General features: G+C 34.8%; 1 protein-coding gene across 1 annotated transcript; it reads left to right on the top strand.

Moving 5' to 3' along the window:
• Positions 1–4,776: 4,776 nt before the first annotated feature.
• On the top strand, positions 4,777–7,763 carry LOC112715269 (O-fucosyltransferase 36). Its single transcript, XM_025767019.3, has 3 exons — positions 4,777–6,415; positions 6,622–6,871; positions 7,234–7,763. The coding sequence occupies exons 1-3, from the start codon at positions 5,196–5,198 to the stop codon at positions 7,408–7,410; spliced, it is 1,647 nt and encodes a 548-aa protein (XP_025622804.1). The 5' UTR covers positions 4,777–5,195; the 3' UTR covers positions 7,411–7,763.
• Positions 7,764–20,453: the final 12,690 nt, after the last annotated feature.

Raw genomic sequence — 20,453 nt, 5'->3', positions numbered from 1 at the left:
TCCGAGGTTTAGGCCGACTACTTCAAGTACCTCTCGTTCATCTTCTGCTTTTGATACCGAGGGCTCTTTGAGGGTTTCTTGAATCAGGCTTCTGTTGTTCCCTCCGGGTTTGGTACTTGCTAACTTGGATAGGGCGTCAGCTCTGCTATTTAGATCCCGAGTTATATGTTTGACCTCGGTTTCCGCAAAGCGCCCTAGGTGTTCCAAGGTTTTTTCCAAGTATTTCTTCATATTGGGGTCCTTTGCCTGATATTCCCCATTTATTTGGGAAGTCACCACTTGTGAGTCGCTGTAGATCGTCACCTTTGTGGCGCCAACTTCTTCTGCTAACTTTAATCCTGCAATCAAGGCTTCATATTCTGCCTGATTGTTTGAAGCCGGAAATTCAAATTTTAAGGAAACCTCTATCTGGGTTCCTTTTCCATCAACCAATATTATGCCTGCTCCGCTCCTTGTTTTGTTGGAGGATCCGTCTACATAGAGTTCCCATGTAGTCGGTTTTTCCTCTTGCTCACCTGCGCATTCTGCAATGAAGTCGGCGAGGCACTGGGCTTTAATTGCAGTCCGAGTTTCGTATCTCAAATCGAACTCAGAAAGCTCTATCGCCCATTGAACCATTCTCCCTGCAACATCCGTCTTTTGAAGGATTTGCTTCATGGGCTGGTTCGTACGGACTCTTATTGTGTGAGCCTGGAAGTAAGGTCGTAGCCTTCTTGAGGCTATCACTAAGGAGTAAGCAAACTTCTCTAGTTTGTGGTGCCTTAGCTCCGGACCTTGTAGAACCTTACTGGTGAAATAGACCGGGTGTTTCCCGACCTCGTCTTCTCTAATCAGGGCTGATGCGACAGCTCTGTTTGCGACGGATAGGTATAGGACGAGGTCTTTTCCCGGTTCCGGTCGGGTTAAGATAGGAGGTTGGCTTAAGAAGTTTTTGAACTCTTGGAACACCTCCTCACATTCCGGAGTCCATTCGAACTGGCATCCCTTCCTTAATAGGGAGAACAGTGGAAGGGATTTTAGTGCCGATCCTGCCAAAAATCTGGAGAGGGCTGCAAGTCGGCCATTGAGCTGTTGAACCTCTCTCAAACAAGTCGGGCTTTTCATTTCTAGGATGGCTCTGCATTTGTCGGGATTGGCCTCAATCCCTCTTTGTGTTAGCATGAACCCTAGAAATTTTCCTGCCTCTACTGCGAAGGCGCATTTTGCGGGATTTAGTCTCATCCCATGCAACCTTATAGTGTCGAAGACTTGTGAGAGGTCGGTTAAGAGGTCGACTTCTTGCTTGGTTTTTACTAACATGTCGTCGACGTATACCTCCATTAGGCTTCCTAGATGGGGGGAAAACACTTTGTTCATCAGCCTTTGGTACGTGGCTCCTGCATTCTTCAGTCCGAATGGCATGACCACGTAGCAGTAATTGGCTTTTGGTGTGATGAACGATGTTTTTTCCTGGTCGGGTTCATGCATCGGGATTTGATTATATCCCGAGTAGGCATCCATGAACGATAGGTATTGGTACCCTGAGCTGGAGTCCACCAGGGTATCAATACTCGGTAGGGGATAAGGGTCCTTAGGACATGCCTTATTCAAGTCGGTATAGTCGACGCACATTCTCCATTTACCATTTTGTTTTTTGACTAGCACTACATTGGCTAGCCATGTTGGGTATTTGACCTCTCTGATAAAGCCGGCTTCTAGGAGCGCCTGTACTTGCTCTTCTACTATGGAGGCCCTTTCTGGGCCGAGCTTGCGTCTTCTTTGCTGTACAGGTCGGGATCCTGGGTAAACCGAGAGCCTGTGAGACATGAGCTCGGGATCAATCCCGGGCATGTCGGAAGCCTTCCAGGCGAAGAGGTCGGAATTAGCTCTTAGGAGTTCACCCAACCTTTGTTTCAGGGTTTCCCCTAGGTTGGCTCCTATGTGAGTGTTTTTTCCTTCCTCCTCTCCGACTTGTATCTCCTCGGTTTTTCCTCCCGGCTGGGGTCGTAGCTCTTCTCTGGTTCTTGCGCCGCCTAGTTCTATGGTGTGGACTTCTTTGCCCTTCCCTCTCAGATTTAGGCTTTCGTTGTAGCACTTCCTTGCCAATTTTTGATCTCCCCTTACCGTTGCTATTCCTCCTGGAGTCGGGAATTTCATGCAAAGGTGGGGAGTTGATACCACTGCTCCAAGACGATTAAGGGTAGTCCTGCCAATTAGGGCATTGTAGGCTGACCCTTCATCGATGACTATGAAGTCTATGCTCAGAGTCCTTGATTTTTCTCCTTTTCCGAAAGTTGTGTGAAGGGGCAAAAATCCCAGTGGTTTTATTGGCGTATCCCCTAACCCATATAGGGTGTCGGGGTAAGCTCTCAACTCTTTTTCATCTAACCCTAGCTTGTCGAAGGCGGGCTTGAAAAGGATGTCCGCCGAGCTTCCTTGGTCTACTAGGGTTCTGTGGAGATGGGCGTTGGCTAAGATCATGGTTATCACCACGGGATCGTCATGCCCGGGGATTATCCCTTGCCCATCCTCTTTTGTGAATGATATAGTGGGGAGGTCGGGTGTCTCATCCCCGACCTGATAGACTCTTTTGAGATGTCTTTTGCGAGAAGATTTGGTGATTCCACCTCCCGCAAATCCTCCTGAGATCATGTGGATGTGTCTCTCAGGGGTCTGTGGTGGAGGATCTCTTCTGTCCATATCATCTCGCTTTCTCTTTCCATGGGCGTCCGACCTCTCCATGAGATATCTGTCAAGCCGACCTTCTCTAGCCAGCTTTTCTATCACATTCTTGAGGTCGTAACAGTCGTTGGTGGAGTGACCATATATTTTATGGTACTCGCAATACTCACTGCGACTTCCCCCTTTTTTATTTTTAATAGGTCTTGGGGGTGGCAGCCTTTCAGTGTTGCAAATCTCTCTGTATACATCCACTATAGAAGTCTTTAGAGGAGTATAAGAGTGATATTTTCTGGGCCTTTCGAGACCGGGTTCTTCCTTTTTCCTGACTTCCCTTTCTCTTTCCCTAGAGGAGGAAGTAGGTCCAGGCCGCGAACTCAAGTCTCTTAGTCTTGCATTCTCTTCCATATTGATGTACTTTTCGGCCCTTTCTTGTACATCACTTAGAGAAACGGGGTGTCTTTTAGATATGGACTGTGAGAAGGGACCTTCTCTAAGTCCATTGACTAACCCCATTATTACTGCCTCCGTCGGCAGATCTTGAATCTCTAAACATGCCTTATTGAACCTTTCCATATAGGCTCGTAAAGATTCTCCGACCTCCTATTTTATTCCCAGGAGGCTCGGTGCATGTTTTACTTTATCCTTTTGGATTGAGAACCTCATCAAGAATTTCCTCGAGAGGTCTTCAAAACTAGTGATGGATCTCGGGGGGAGGCTATCGAACCACTTCATCGCTGCTTTTGATAGAGTGGTCGGGAAAGCCTTGCATCTCGTAGCGTCGGAGGCATCCGCTAGATACATCCGACTTTTGAAGTTGCTAAGATGATGCTTTGGATCCGTAGTTCCATCATAGAGGTCCATATCAGGGCTTTTGAAGTTCCTTGGAACTTTTGCCCTCATTATGTCCTCGCTGAAGGGATCTTCTCCGCCTGGGAGTTGGTTTTCTCCTTCATCGCGGGAGTTCTTGAGGGAGGATTCTAGCTGCAAGAGTTTTCTTTCTAACTCTTTCCGCCGTTCCATCTCCTCTTTAAGGTACCTTTCGGTTTCCTTTTGCCTCTCCCGCTCTTGTTCCAATTGCTCCAAGCGGCTATGGACCAATCCCATTAGTTCAGTTACATGAGGTGGTCCGCCCTTTTCTGATTCACGTCCATCTGAGGAATTTACCTTCGGATTCTTTACTCCGGAGGTGCCCTCTCTGTGTTGATCATTGTCTTCATTGCCATTGCCCATGTCTAGATTCTCTTGTTCAGAATCTGTTTCCACATGGCCTTCTTCGTGGGATCTATCCGCCATCGTTGAGTGATCTCTCGGGTCCCCGGCAACGGCGCCAATGTTACGGTAGGTAACCGGAGATTAATAATAAGGATGGCGTTTGGCGGCCCAAGTGTATGATGGAGGAGAACTCCGGAAAGGTCCGCAACTCGGGAGGCTCCGTCCGACTTGTGCTCGCGTGTGAATGGGGGGTGGTACCTGCAAAGACACTCCGATGCCTAAGTTAGCAAGAGTGTAAGTAGGTCTTAGAGAGTATTGGACTTAGAGATACCTGAAGGGGTGTCAGGGTATTTATAGAGGCGAGCCAATAACCACCGTTGGTGTATTGCCATATCTTTAGGGTGGTAACCGTCCCTATTATCTTGGGGAGGTTAAGATATGGCTTTATGAGACGGTTAGAGAGATTTTAGGGGCGGTTACTCATTTGAATGAGTGTTTATCTGCCAGCTAATCTCGCATCCGACCTCTTCTGACCAAGTCGTGGTTGATACCGACTTCTTATGTGAAGGCCGGTACTTAGCTAGGCTCTAATCCTTTAGATTAGGCCTTTTAGTTGGACCTGGGCCTTTATATTGGGCCAGGGTATGAACAATAATAATATAAAAATATTTTTTGTTTATTTATTACATAAAAAATATTTTTTAAAAAAAAAATATTTAAAAAAAATGTAAATAACAATTTTTTTAAAAAATATTTTTTTATTTTTTTAATATTTTTATTTCTACTATTAAAAATTTATTAAATATACTTAAAAAAATTTTATTAAAATTTTTTTTAAATAAATTAATAACGCTCAAACAATCACTTAGTCTTGGTGATATCTCCTTACATGTCTCTTTCTGTGTCATTGAAAATTTGTGTTTGTTGTTGTTACTTCTTACGATTTTTGCTGTAAATTATCCCGGATCAAATGTGACTGTGTGTACATACATATGTAGAACGGTTTTTCATGTTCAATAACGGATCAGATTTTAGAATTTCAACATTACACTCTTTATAGTTTGTGGATAGAGAATATTGAATACGTACGTATATGTGGATTTACCGATTTAGCATGTTGGAATGTTGATATATAATTGTTGGTGTTGGATGGCTGTAGAATTGTGAAAGAAATGCAAATGGAGTTATCAAGTGTGAGAAAAGGGTGGTTGATATACTGGAATTGGGTTTCGGTTTGGGTTGGGTTTGGCTCACTCACTCACTGACTCCTTCGCTCGCTTCTTCATCACACTCTGGCCGCCGTGGCTAACAAACTAAACCACATGGATTCGTCTTCCGACGACGAAGACGACCACCACAACCTCGTCGACCAAAATGTTGGAAAGCCTCTCACTCTTCCCTCCACCTCCACCACTGCCGGCACCTCCACTTTCCACGTCGAAGATATCAGCTCGAGCTCCCGGCGATTCCAGCTCCGGAAGAGGTACATTTTCTTGATCCTCGCCGTCATCGCCGTCGTTCTCTTCTTCTCTGTTACTGAAATTCGCCATGGTCTTATCGCGAGCTTCTCCTCCGATCATCTCTCCGGTCAAATGAAGGAATCCGAATTGCGCGCCATTAACCTCTTGCGGGAGCAGCAACTAGGGCTCTTAACCGCTTGGAATCGAACTTTTCAGCACAATGCGTCACATTCCGATCCGAATCAATTGGAGGATCTGAAATCGGCGCTGTTCAAACAGATCTCTCTTAACAGAGAGATTCAGCAGGTTCTGCTGAATCCGCATCGAACAGGTAACACAAATGAGCCTGAATTCGATTTTAGAAATCCTAATTTGTTCGGTGGAGTTAGTTACAATAGGTGTAGAACAATGGATCAGAACCTCTCACAGAGAAAAATCATTGATTGGAACCCTAAAGATGGTAAATTTTTGCTTGCTGTATGCGTTTCTGGCCAAATGTCAAACCACTTGATTTGTTTGGAAAAACATATGTTCTTTGCTGCAATTCTTAGTAGGACTCTGGTGATTCCAAGTTCCAAAATTGATGATCAGTATGACAGGGTAATTGACATTGATCACATTAACAAGTGTTTGGGGAAAAAAGTTGTGATTTCCTTTGAGGAATTTGCAAGTGCTAAGAAGGATCATTTGCACATTAATAGTTTCCTGTGTTATTTCTCTCTGCCACAGCTTTGTTATCTTGACGATGATCATTTGAAGAAGTTGGGGTCTTTGGGTTTGTCAATGAGCAAGCCTGAGCCTGTTTGGCAGGAAGATACTCGGAAGCCGACACCAAAGACGATTAAGGATGTTCTGGATAAGTTCGGTCATGATGATGATGTTATGGTTATTGGGGATGTTTTCTTTGCTGATTTGGAGAATCAGTGGGTAATGCAGCCAGGTGGCCCTATTGCTCACAAGTGCAAGACTCTGATTGAACCTAGCCGCCTCATTGTGCTCACTGCTCAGCGATTTGTTCAGACCTTCCTGGGAAAGAAGTTCATCGCCTTGCATTTTCGAAGACATGGCTTCTTAAAATTCTGGTGAGCCATTATGATATCAATGGAATAAAGCTTGAGTCATTATTGTTCTCATCGTTGGTGTTTTGTGATATCGGTCTATATGAAGTTTGAGTATGATAGTGGTAAACTCCCCCTGCATCTGCATGCTCTTTTCGATTGCTGAATTTTTTTTTTCCTTAAAAAAAAAAACGGTACTACTAATGATTGATTACTTTGCATGTTTACAGTAATCTTAAGAAACCAAGTTGCTTTTACCCGATTCCTCAAGCTGCAGATTGCATCTTGAGGGTGGTTGAAACGGCCGATGCACCTGTCATTTATCTTTCTACGGATGCTGCAGAAAGCGAGACTGGTCTGCTTCAGTCAATGGTTGTGCTGGATGGCAAGCCTGTTCTGCTTGTAAAGCGCCCTGCTCGTAACTCAGCAGAGAAATGGGATGCTTTGTTATACAGGAGTGGCATTGAGGCGGACTCACAGGTGAAATAACTATATATTCCTTTTCTTTGGTTTTGAAAATTAGGAAATGAAAGATCGAGAACTTTTAGGTGCTCCTGCAAGTTTTTACTTTTAAACTTAGAATTGAGTTGGATTGAGAATAAAAGTTTAAGGGTACCCGATGGAGCCATAAGTTTATGTATCGCAATCACAAAAAAAAGAGAGACATCTGCGATGGCACTTGGCAGTGTATTGCTATATACTCGTTTCTCACTTCAAACATTTTTTTTGGTTGGATTATTATGCAATTGAAAATACATCAGTGAGAAGCTTTTATATGCGGTGATAACTCTTCCTTTAAAACTGTTTTGTTGATATGAGTTTTGAATGTTTCCACACTGAAGGTTGAAGCTATGTTAGACAAAACGATATGTGCGATGTCTACAGTGTTCATTGGAGCCCCTGGTTCCACTTTCACTGAAGATATCCTGCGGCTGAGAAAGGATTGGGGATCAGCATCGTTGTGCGATGAGTACCTTTGCCAAGGTGAAGAACCAAACTTCATAGCAGAAAATGAATGAGGATAAAGACCATTTTTGTGCCTTGAATCAAGACCAGTTACGTTTGTTGCTCTATTATAGGGTTGATTGGGAATTTTGTCAATTGTCAATGTGAGAGTAGTCATGTATGATAATAGAATTAGCCAATTTTATTCATTGTTTTGCTTGTTATGCATATTCTTTCATTAATGGAACCTCGTATTGGTACCTAATAAGGATTGCATCTTGAGAGCTTTGCTAAAGGGGATTATAGTAGTAAAAGGTTCGATTATGATGTGCTCATTTCATACTTTAACTATTATGGAATAGATTAGGATAACATGGAAACATTTGCAATTTATTTGTTAATTAAATGATTATCTTAAAGTGCGAAACCTCCATGTGACATTACCTTTGCAGTATTTTAAGCAAGTAGTAGCCTAGTAGGTGGCAATGTAATAATATATTAATACATTTGGAAAAAATGTCAAATTTACCAGAAATACGGATATTCTAATTATTTTAACCGTTGATTTTAATTAATATGTATTATATATATTTTTTATAATTCAAATCAATCGTTAAAACAATTGAAACACCGTATTTTTGGTACACTTAAAACTCTTCGTTTACGTGCCCTGACCACTAAGAAAACAATTGTATTTGTTGTGTCATTAACTCATTCGTTTCATTTCTCACCATCAATTTACACTACTCTGATAGTGAATTCGGATTTGCAGCATTATCCTATTTAATTTGGGAATGAAAGGTGACCAATCAAGTTTGAATGCCATTATTGCATTACATCCAAAAAGTCAATGATAAATCAGTTTTAATCAAGTTACCAAACCATCATAATTATCATAAAGCAATATTATAGTTAATATAATATAACTACTTAGATAAAGATGTCTTTATATAACAATAAAAGTATAAAAGTTAAAACACAACATTTGTATAAAAAAAATGTTGATGATGCCAAGCGTATTAAAAGCTTTAATATGTTACAGAAGCAATTTTAAGATGAATGATGTTGGTTTGTTTTTATCAGCTAATGGTTGGCATCCTTTTATAGTGAAGCTGCTCATCTTTTTGATCTTGTTTCTATTTAAAAATTATATTATGAGAGATATATACGAAATGAAATAAAATAAAATAGGAGAATGTTAGGGTGCTCAGGCAGTATTATTTCAGCAGATGCTGAAACGAGATGGATGAAAAAGCTGACGCGTGTCGTTGGTTGTGTTGCACGCGCAGACAAAAATTTGTGACGGGTGACAGTAAGATTGTTAAGTTCTGATGCGGTAATTAGTGTGACGTTTGTTGTTGGTAATTATGATTAAGTATTTGGACTGGATTTTTTATTTTTTTGAAAAACAGCCGTGTTGTTTGGAAGCCCATGTTGAAATTCTTTGACTTGGTTTGGTAAAATGTTTTAAAAAAGTGTTTGTATTTTTAAAAGTTTAAGTTTTTTATTTCGTATTTGGTAAATCAAAAAGATTATGTGTTTGTGTTTGTAACTTTTAAAAGATCTGAGTACTTTTGAAAGTACCTAAGATAGAACTTTTTAAAATTGGTTTTTACTTTTTAAAATTTAAAAGTTTAATATAATCTCATATGTTAACTAATTTTTAAATTTAATGTTTAAATTTATGTTTATTATAGTATTTTTAAATTTTAAAAACTATTTTACCAAACACAATTAATGTTGCTTGTGTTTATCAAAAATTATTTTTGATTTAATTTATCAAACATAAATATTACAATTTTTAATAAAGTCATCTTTTAAAAGTAAACTTTTATAAACTATTTTTAAAAAATAAAAATTTTACCAGACTAAACATAAATTTTGAGTTGAGTTCTCACCGTAAAATATATGTTGCAAACCCTATATACCATCTAAATAATTATTTAGTGCATTGAGCCAAATTTAATTAAATGCTTTATCAATTTCATATTATGTATTTTCCAAATTCAAACAAAATATGACTAAAAGAAAAACAATATGATATAAATTAACTTCGTATAAAATGATAAATTTAATTAGAAAAAGTATAGGTAACTAACATTTTTTAACAATATTTGAACAATGTGAATTAATAAAATTAAAAAAATAAATTAATCTTAAATTTAATTAGTAACATTAAATTATAATATAATATGATTGATAATTGTTTATGTTGTTTAAAATAATCATTGTTTACCTAACATTTTCCATTTAATTAATACGATGATTAATTATCTTCTCTAACAACAACTAATATGTCGATTTTTTTCTAAAAGAAAATAAGAGAGAAATGTACTTCCTAATAAATGCTTCCGCTGCCATTTTGGTAATAAAGAACCATGTTTTGCAATTTAACTGTGTAAAAAACTAAAAATATAAGCTAATGTTATAATTAAAATCTATATAATCTTTACAAAGTAAAACTTTCTTGTAGGGTTTTTTTTTCAAATAAATAATATTACTTTTGTTGATTCAAATTATTTTAAATTTTTTACGGTACCCTTTTTACTATAAGAGTCCAATATTTTTTATTTAATCAAGGTTTAAGAGTCACTTTCAAATTGGTTTTATCTATTGAATAATGAATTATTTTTACACATGATATTAAAATAATAAATTATAACTTTGTAATAGTCCATAAATAAAATAGTTTTTAGGATTTTTTATTTAAATAAATAAAATAAATCTAATAATTATCAAAATAAAAAATTTTAAAAAATATTTATCGATTTAAATACCTTAGTATTATCTCGTTTACACTATAAACGAGATAACATTGCATGTAAAGGAGATAAGGCATATTGGCTGCACCGCGGCTATCTCGTTTAAACTCTAAACCCTAAACCTTAAACCCTAAACTCTAAAACTTGTAAAGGTTGGACTTGTATGGGTTGAGCTTGTACTTGTAAAGAAGGATCTTGTAAAGGTTTAGAATCCATTTGTAAAGATCTAAAGGCTTGTATTCTTGATTGTATATCATAAAATCGTATCATATTTTGCACATAAAGATAATTCATTCTTCTAACATGATGAATGCGTTTATTCTTAATGCTTTCCTTAACAGTTTTTACTGATTTTATGGTTTTAATCTGTTGTAGCAACTTTTTTGTCTTGATTATTTTCTTATTTATCTTCTTTATTTCTATTGTTAAGTCTGAAGATTCAGTTATTAATTCTCCTATTTTTCTTCTTATTGCCATTACTCTTATTTTCATGTTTCTTCTAACTAACTTTAAAGATTTAAGCCTTTTATGAAACTTTTTCATGTTATAAGAATAGAAATAACAATAAAGAAAAGAAAGATAGTAGACTTACAAAGATGAACTTGTACTCTTATTGCTTATAAAGTTGATACAATTCTTGAAAATGATTACAAATATTTGGAGAATATATGAAGTAAGAAGATATAAAAGTAGAGAGGTTTCTTGAGCTTTCAAATTTTTGATGATCTTGAATGAATGAGGCCTTTGGTATTTATAGACCCCAAATAATTACTGTTTGAGTACTATTTGCCGACAGTACTGTTTGATTTTACTATTTGCCGATATTTACTGTTTGCTTTTACTGTTTGCTGATTTTTTTTACTAAGATCATTTTTCTTTACTATTAGACTTTTACGTTGATACAGTTCTTACTACATTTCGAATGGATCTTGAGAGTCTTGATAGTAATGAGTCGGGCTGGACTGGACCTCTTCGTCTTCTCCAAGAGGTACTGTTTGTATTGCTTGTAGAGAGTTTTTTGGATATCTTCCTCTAAAGTTGCTGCTGCTAAGGTTGCCATAATTTGTCGCTTCTGCGCTAAAAATTGGTTCTCTTTTTTATAAGCTATTTGTTCATTGGTGGTGCTTGAGGCTGTTATTGCTGGACGCTTTTGTGATGTTGTTAACCATTGATCAATAGCTACTCTTCTTAGTAGATTTATATCATATTTATTCCACTATTTTATTTTTATTACTCTTACCAAATATTGTATTCTTGGACATTCTTCATATGCTGTTGAGTCATATTCCCATATCATAATCCAGCTTATTCCTATGGCGGCTATGAATGAAATAAATTTGTATTCTTGTAAAAATGATGACTTGCTTTTAAAATATTCATATGTCATGCTGGCTTTTTTTGGGAAGAAGACTTCTATTGGTCCAAAATTCTGGAACCATGATTGGAACCATTTGAGAAACTGTAATGATATCTCCTTTCTGAACTAAATACCAAGAATGGGGACTTGGAGATAGAAATAAAATATGATTCCAGGTTTTCTAGTAATTATAGTAGGTATAACTCTGAGGTTCAAACTTTAACGAGAAACTCTTAGGCTGATATGGGGTACTTCCCACTCTTGTAAAGATAATATTTTTATGATTTTTATTTTTGAATAAATAGGTTGCTTGGTATTGGAATTCCTATAATGTGTCAATTCAACAGATCCTGTGTCTACTAATATGAATTCATAGAATTTTTGGGTTTTTTGTGGGTTAATAGAAATATAATGGAAAGTATTTGAGAAAATAGTCTTATATAGGATTTTTCTGTCTTTCTTGAACCATTCTTTTTTTATGGTTAATATTTTTATAGGATTGAATTTTTTATAGTAAGAAAATTGTTCTTTCAAGGGTTGAGTGTTATATAGATCAGATGGTTGTAATAATGTGAATTTATTATTAATAGTAATTAAAGAGCTCTTAGAAGGTGATGATGATGATGATGCTTTTACAACCTGTGACATCGTCATAGGTCTTAATGATAATTGTTTTGCTGGTACATCGTCATAGGTCTTAATTTTCTTTCTTTTATTTGGTCAAAAGGTTGGCCATAATCTTCACTGGAGGCTCGTTTTTGCTCCATTCTTTCCCTGCAAAAATTCTCTAGAAAGAAAGTCAGGGAGTGAATTTAATTCTCCTTTTATATGTTCAATAGTAAAGTCAAAACATGATAAAATAGCTTGCCATCTTGTAAATATTTGTTTTAAAACCAGATTTTTGACATCATTTTTCAAAAAACTTGGGGCTGCTTTCCAATCAGTTCTTATTATAAATGTTTTGTTAAATAAATCTTCTTGAAATTTTGAAACACATATATATAATACTATGATAAGTATTTCTTTTTTAACTGTTGCATAATTTTTTTGTGCCTGGTTCCAAATTTCTGAATGATATTTTACTATTTGTTCTTTTGAGCTATTAGGAGGTATTTGTTTAATAATTTTTCCATATCCTAATTTTAATGAATCCGTTTCAACAATTAATTTAGCTGATGGATCTAGTATACTTATACAGGGTATTTCTTTTATTACATTTTTTTATTTTTATTATTATAGAAGTCATTTCAGCTGTCCATGGAGGTGGATTTTTTCTTAGTCTCTTATAAAGAGGTTCGCATGTAACCTTTATTTCAAGTAAGAATTCTGCCACATAATTTAAACATCCCAAAAATCTTTGTAATTGTTTTTTGTCAGTTATTTCATTTGAAAATTTATCTGCAAATTCAATGGCTCTTTTAATAGATACTATAGTTCCTTGATAGATTTCATATCCTAAAAAACTTACTTATACAAATTTTCATTTTCTTTTTTGATAAAACTAATCCTTGTTCTTTTATAATATTCACAAATTTTTCTAAATGATATATATGCTGATTTATTTCTTTTAAATATACTAAGACGTTATCAAGATATATTATAGTAAATTCTATATGCGGATAAAATATATTATTCATTATTTCTTGGAACTCGCTTGGAGCATTTTTTAATCCTTGGGGCATTACATTCCATTCATAATGTCCAAAAGGTACTATAAAAACTGTTTTATATCTATCTTCTTCTTTTATCGCAATCTGATAATATGCTGATTTCATATCAAATTTTGAAAAGATATTTGCTTTATTTAATCTTTTAATTAAATCGTTTTTATTTGGTAATGGATACCTAATCTATTTTAATACATTGTTAAGAGGCTTATAATTGATAACTAATCTTAAAGCACCTCTTTCTATTTCAGATGCTTTCATCACATAGAAGCCTGTACAGTTTTAGGGTGATTTTGAAGGCCTTATTAATCCCTTATCCAAATACTCTTGTATTTCTTTTTTACAATATTCTAAATATTCTTTAGTCATATGTATAGATTTTGCTTTTATTGGTATATCTTTTTCATTAAACACATCTTCATATGGTAAAGATATTTCGTATAATTTTCTATGATGAAAAACTTTAGGGTTTAGGCTACATAGTTCTTTTTTAATTTTTTCTTCAATTCCTTTTATTTTATTTTGTATTTAGGAGTTTGTTCTTCTATTTTTTTATATATAACTTCTTGATTTAAATAATTAATTTGTCTTGTTTTTCTTTCTATAACGTTAATTTGGATAGGTAGATGTTGTAAAATTTTCTTTAGTTTAAATAGTTAACTGACTTTGTTTCTTTTTCCATAACATTAATTTGTGTAGATAGGTGTTGTAACATATTGAACTCATGTTACTTTGGTCTAATGAGAAATTCAAAATGAACAGGATAATTGGAAATTCGTGTACAAGCTATTCCGTCGATGTCAACATTAAAGGGATATAATAGTAAAGTAAAATGATTTCCTAATATAACTTGATGAGATATATTTCTTGCCAAAAAGAATGTAGTGGCAAAGCATACTCTATTTTTACAAATTTTTGCTTTAGACAATTTATAATCTATAGTCATTCTGTCATTTTCTGCTTTTAGAATATTTTTTGTAGTTTTTTCATAGTATTTTGTAGGTATTAACCCTTCTTGTATACAATTGACATCGGCTCCTGAATCAAACATAGCTATGAAATCAAATTTTTCTTCTCCTATAATTTAAGTTATTGTAGTGAACCACTTTTGGCTTACTAATAAAGTTAGTATATTTATGTAATTTTCTGGTCCCATGTTGATATAATTCTTGGGAATTATTATGTTACTTATTTCTTCTGTTTTATTATTATTACTATTTTGTAAAGTTCGTTCTTGGAATTTTATTATATTTTCTTCTTCTATTTTTAGTAATCTATAGTCCATATTGATATTTTGTTGCTTTAATTCTGAAACTTCTCTTTTTAACTTTTTTTTTATCTCCTCTTTAAGAGAATTAAGGAAAACTTCTTCTTGTTGGTTTTTTAAAACGATTATAAATTTCTTTTATTTCTATTGGTCTTATTTCTTGCTTATTTTCTTTTTCTTTTTTAACTAACTCAACTAATTGTCTTATAAACTCATCTCTTAATGGAGTATTTTCTAACTTGTCTATTATTTTGACTAGTGTAAAAGTTTGTTCTCTAGTTAAAACATTTACAATTTTTTCACAATTTCTACAGTTACATAATCCTATTCCTAAACAATATTCTGTTCCTCTTTTCCACTATTTCCTTCTGAGCTTTCTTCTTCTGACATAAGGTCTAATTGTCGTATAAAATAACCTTCAGTTTCAGAAGAATCCTCATAAATTGATTCTTCTTCTGATTCTGAATTGATTAATATGGCTGTCAAAGCGTGTTTAATCTCTTTATTTTCTATTTTATTTATCTTTTCTTCTGTTGTACATTTATTAGCGTAATGTCCTTATTTTTTACATTTCCAACATGTTACTTATTTTTTCTTATTAGAAGATTTGGGTTTTCCTTTATGATTTTTATAGGCTTTTCTATAATGTTTCTGTTCATAATAAAGAGGTTTGTCTATATTATTTTTAGGTTTTTTATAGAATTTTTTCTTTTTAATTTTATGCTGACCACTAGGTGCTTTTTCAGGAGTTATTTCATATTGATAACAGAACGTGCCAAGCTCTCTTTTTTCTGTGATACTTTCTTATTTTATTTTCTGTTGTATCTTGATATCTGTGCATACTTCTATACCTATTTGTACTATTATATTATGCAATTGTCCAAAGGTTAATGAATTATAGGGAATCTTGGTCTCAAACTGTGTTTGTAATTTTTGGGTCTCATTTGAAATAATCTATAGAATATATTATAAAATTACTAAGGTTAATTATAACTTCAAGACATTAAAACAATCCTCAAAAGATGAGACAATAATTATGCATGTGAATCTAAAAAGATCTAATATACAAACTCCTAGAAAATTAAGACATAAAGAATTAATAAACAAAATGCCTGAGGAATGGGCAATACCTGACGTTATTGAAGAGTCACAAATAGAAAATACTAGATTAAGAGAAATAATAAGAGAAGGACCAGATATTAGAATTAGGATGAATAGATCCCAATCACTAAGAGTTTTTAATGGAATTGAAATTATTAGTCATAGAAATTCTATAGATAATTCATCAATAGGAAATATGGATAGTATTATAGGAATTAATAACACAAAGCCACATATAGCCACTCTTGTATATAAAACACCTTCAGAATTTGATCTAAGGAAATCACAAATTTTATCAGTAATTATTAAGAAAGAACCTGTTGAGATTGATAAAGAATGGATAAGATAAAACTTTAATGCTGATTATAATAGATCATTGATGAGAGAAAAATGATTCCACATAAATTCACCGGCAAGTGTACCGGGTCGCATCAAATAATAATAACTCACAAGAGTGAGGTCGATCCCACAGGGTGTAAACCCCGCTGAAATCGGTAAATAATTAGTCAACGAATCAAATTTTAAATAGGAAAATTAGAAATGCAAAACTAATATCAAAATAGGGTAGAGTTCGTCAAAACGAGAATTTTGACACCAATTTCAAAAAATTTGACCCAAAATTGGGCCGAACGGGTCAAACCGGTCTCGAACCGGACCCGTGGGTCCAACCAACTCACTATATATAATGAGCTGAAGCTCATTTCATTCCATTCAGCATGCAAAACACACTGGGTAGCAACCTAAATGGGGAAGAACATGTTGAAGATTCCAAAACCCTTGATTTCATTCAAATCCACATAACTTCTCCCTCCGAGCTTCGATCGTCGCACCGTTTGCGGCTATGCATCTGCGGCGTCGAGCTCTACAAAACCCATAGCATTGAAAGGTAAGAAAGCCAAATTTTCTTCCTCAATTTACCTATTTCCAGTTTTTAATTTATTGGGCTTTGGTGTTGAGATTTTGTATAATTTGGTGTTTTAGGCTCAAGTTAGCTTCTGGGACTTATGGGCTCAAGCTATTGAGCATATGGGTATGGTAAGGACACCCTAACCCTAGCTCAATATTGTATTTATAATGAAAAACTTAATTGGAACATATATATGTGTATTAGGTGTAGTTTAAGAGGGTGTTTATGCATTGGAATTGTATTTGGATTACTTGGAGCTTTGTTGGTGACAAGGCTTGCTTTGGGGCTGTTTGATTGAGCTTGGAGGGGCTGTGATTTTGTGTTGAGAGGCTACCTTGGGTGAATTAAGTGATCAGCCAATGTATGATTTAAGTTTCGTACATTTAATATTTACGGTGTTGTGAAAACTTAGGTTAGAAGAACCGTAGGATAAGTTGAATTGTTTGTTGTATTTTATGATTAGCCTTGTAATGTTGTTAGAATAGATTTGTTGGTGGATATATATTGGAATTATGAGGTGTGGAAGTTATTAATGGTGTGCTCTTAAATTTATTTATGATGGATTAGGATTGGTGTTTGTTAATAAGAATGTAGAGTTGTGTTGTGGTGGTATTGCATATGCTGTAACTAATTATGTAATGATCGTAATTGCATGAGGCCAAGTTTGGGATAAACTTGGGAATATAAGGAACTAAACTGGAAAATTTGGGATCTTTTTGTTAAATATACAATTTATGAAAAATTTTTAAACTTAGGTTGTTAAATCTATCCAGCAGCAGAAAAGGTCAGACAGGGTAGCAACTTGTTTGTCTTGCTGCAACTTCTACAAGTTGAGTTTTAGAGTGATGAGCGGATAATTTATACGCTTTTTGGCATTGTTTTTAGGTAGTTTTTAGTAAGTTTGAGCTACTTTTAGGGATGTTTTCATTAGTTTTTATGTTAAATTCACATTTCTAGACTTTACTATGAGTTTGTGTGTTTTTCTGTGATTTCAGGTAAATTCTGGCTGAAATTGAGGGACTTGAGCAAAACTCTGAAAAAGGCTGACAAAAAGGACTGCTGATGCTGTTGGAATCTGACCTCCCTGCACTCGAAATGGATTTTCTGGAGCTACAGAACTCCAAATGGCGCGCTCTCAATGGTGTTGGAAAGTAGACATCCAGAGCTTTCCAGCAATATATAATAGTACATACTTTATTCGGAAATTGATGACGTAACTTGGCGTTGAACGCCAAGTACATGCTGCTGTCTGGAGTTAAACGCCAGAAAAACGTCATGATCCGGAGTTGAACGCCCAAAACACGTTATAACTTGGAGTTCAACTCCAAGAAAAGCCTCAGCTCGTGGATAGATCAAGCTCAGCCCAAGCATACACCAAGTGGGCCCCGGAAGTGGATTTATGCATCAATTACTTACTCATGTAAACCCTAGGAGCTAGTTTATTATAAATAGAACATTTAACTATTGTATTAGACGTCTTTTGACCACGTTTCATCTTTGGTCTCAGTTTTGTTTTATTCTTCATCTTAGGAGGCCATTGATCACGTTTTGGGGGGCTGGCCTCTCAGCCATGCCTGAATCTTTCACTTATGTATTTTCAACAGTGGAGTTTCTGCACACCATAGATTAAGGGTGTGGAGCTCTGCTGTACCTCAAGTTTCAATACAATTACTATTACTTTTTACTCAATTCTCTTTTATTCTTATTCCAAGATATACGTTGCACTTCAACTTGATGAATGTGATGATCCGTGACACTCATCATCATTCTCACCTATGAACGCGCGTGACTGACAACCAGTTCCGTTCTACTTTAGGCCGGGCGCATATCTCTTAGATTCCCCAACAGAATCTTCGTGGTATAAGCTAGATAGATGGCGGCATTCATGGGGATCCGGAAAGTCTAACATTGTCTGTGGTATTCCGAGTAGGATCCCGGAAATCCGGAAAGTCTAACCTTATCTGTGGTATTCCGAGTAGGATTCCGGTATTGAATGACTGTGACGAGCTTCAAACTCCTGAAGGCTGGGCATTAGTGACAGACGCAAAAGAATCAATGGATTCTATTCCAACCTGATTGAGAACCGACAGATGATTAGCCGTGCTGTGACAGAGCATTTGGACCATTTTCACTGAGAGGATGGGATGTAGCCATCAGCAAGGGTGATGCCTCCAGACGATTAGCCGTGCAGTGACGGCGCATAGGACCATTTTCCCGAGAGGATTGAAAGTAGCCACTGATGATGGTGATGCCCTACATACAGCTTGCCATAGAAAGGAGTAAGGAGGATTGAAGAAAGAGTGAATAGTGAAGTAGAGTTTCAAGAGGAGCACAGCATCTCCAAACACCTATCTGAAATTCCCACTATTGATTTACATAAGTATTTCTATCCCTTTTTATTTTCCAATTATTATTAATTTCCAAAATCCATAAACCAATTTAATCTGCCTAACTGAGATTTACAAGGTGACCATAGTTTGCTTCATACCAACAATCTCTGTGGGATCGACCCTTACTCGCGTAAGGTTTATTACTTGGACGACCCAGTACACTTGCTGGTTAGTTGAACGGAGTTGTGAATTCAAATAAAGCCAATCATTAAATTTCATACAAGTACAAAGAGCATGTGATCACAATTTCGTCCACCAAGTTTTTGGCGCCGTTGCCGGGGATTGTTCGAGTATGGACAACTGACGGTTCATCTTGTTGCTCAGATTAAGTAAATTTTCTTTTCAAAAAGTTTTCAAAAAATTTTCTTTAATCTTCGTTTTTTTTTCAATGAATATTTTCGAAAAAAATAAAATAAAAATACAAAAAAATTAGAAAATCATAAAAATAAAAAAATATTTTGTGTTTCTTGTTTGAGTCATGTGTTAATTTTTAAGTTTGGTGTCAATTGCATGCTTTAAAAATTTTTTCTTGCATTTTTCGAAAATCCCATGCATTCATAGTGTTCTTCATGATCTTCAAGCTGTTCTTTACAAGTCTTCTTGTTTGATCTTGATGATTTCTTGTTTTGTGTTGTTTGTTGTTTTTCATGTGCATTTTTTGTTTGTTAGAGTCCATGCATTAAAGATTTCTAAGTTTGGTGTCTTGCATGTTTTCTTTGCATAAAAATTTTTTCAAAATTGTGTTCTTGATGTTCATCATGATCTTCAAAGTGTTCTTGGTGTTCATCTTAACATTCATAGTGTTTTTGCATGCATTATGTGTTTGATCCAAAATTTTCATATTTTGGGTAATTTTTATGTTTTTCTCTCTCATCATTAAAAATTCAAAAATAAAAAAAATTATCTTTTCCTTATTTCCCTCCAAATTTTCGAAATTTTGGGTTGACTTGGTCAAAAATTTTTAAAATTAGTTGTTTCTTACAAGTCAAGTCAAAATTTCAATTTTAAAAATCTTATCTTTTCAAAATCTTTTTCAAAAAAATTATATCTTTTCATTTTTTTCTATTTTTCGAAAATTTCAAAAATCTTTTTCAAAATATTTTCAAAATCTTTTTCTTATCTTTATATCATATTTTCGAAAATTAGCTAACAATTAATGTGATTGGTTCAAAAATTTGAAGTTTGTTACCTTCTTGTTAAGAAAGGTTCAATCTTTAAGTTCTAGAATCTTATCTTGTAGTTTCTTGTTAGTTAAGTCATTTTAAAAATTAAATCTTTTTCAAATATATCTTTTTATCTTTTATCTTATCTTTTTCAAAAATTTTATCTTTTTTCAAAATTTGATTTCAAAATATCTTATCTAACTTCTTTTCTTCTTATCTTTTTAAAATTTGATTTCAAATCTTTTTCAATCAACTAACTAACTTTTTGTTTGTTTCTTATCTTTTTCAAAACCACCTAACTACTTTTCCCTCTCTAATTTTCGAAAATACCTCTCTCCTTTTCAAAAATTCTTTTTAATTAATTAAGTGTTTCATGTTTTAATTTTAATACCTTTTAATTTTCAAAAATACTAACCCCTTTTTCAAAATTATTTTCGAAATTCCCTTCTCTTTTCTTATTCTATTTAATTATTTAATTACTAACACTTCTCTTCACCTCTCTC

Source organism: Arachis hypogaea, chromosome 10 (assembly GCF_003086295.3).
Source record: "Arachis hypogaea cultivar Tifrunner chromosome 10, arahy.Tifrunner.gnm2.J5K5, whole genome shotgun sequence".
Taxonomy (NCBI): Eukaryota; Viridiplantae; Streptophyta; class Magnoliopsida; order Fabales; family Fabaceae; genus Arachis; species Arachis hypogaea.
The sequence above is the reverse complement of the archived record's forward strand: the minus strand, read 5'-3'. Positions and strand labels throughout refer to the sequence as shown.

Bases quoted from the DNA above. Each gene is read 5' to 3' on its own strand.
- LOC112715269 (XM_025767019.3), top strand. From the start codon at position 5,196: ATGGATTCGTCTTCCGACGACGAAGACGACCACCACAACCTCGTCGAC. The intron at 6,416-6,621 runs GTGAGCCATTAT...GCATGTTTACAG, and splicing joins CATGGCTTCTTAAAATTCTG to TAATCTTAAGAAACCAAGTT. The intron at 6,872-7,233 runs GTGAAATAACTA...TCCACACTGAAG, and splicing joins GCATTGAGGCGGACTCACAG to GTTGAAGCTATGTTAGACAA.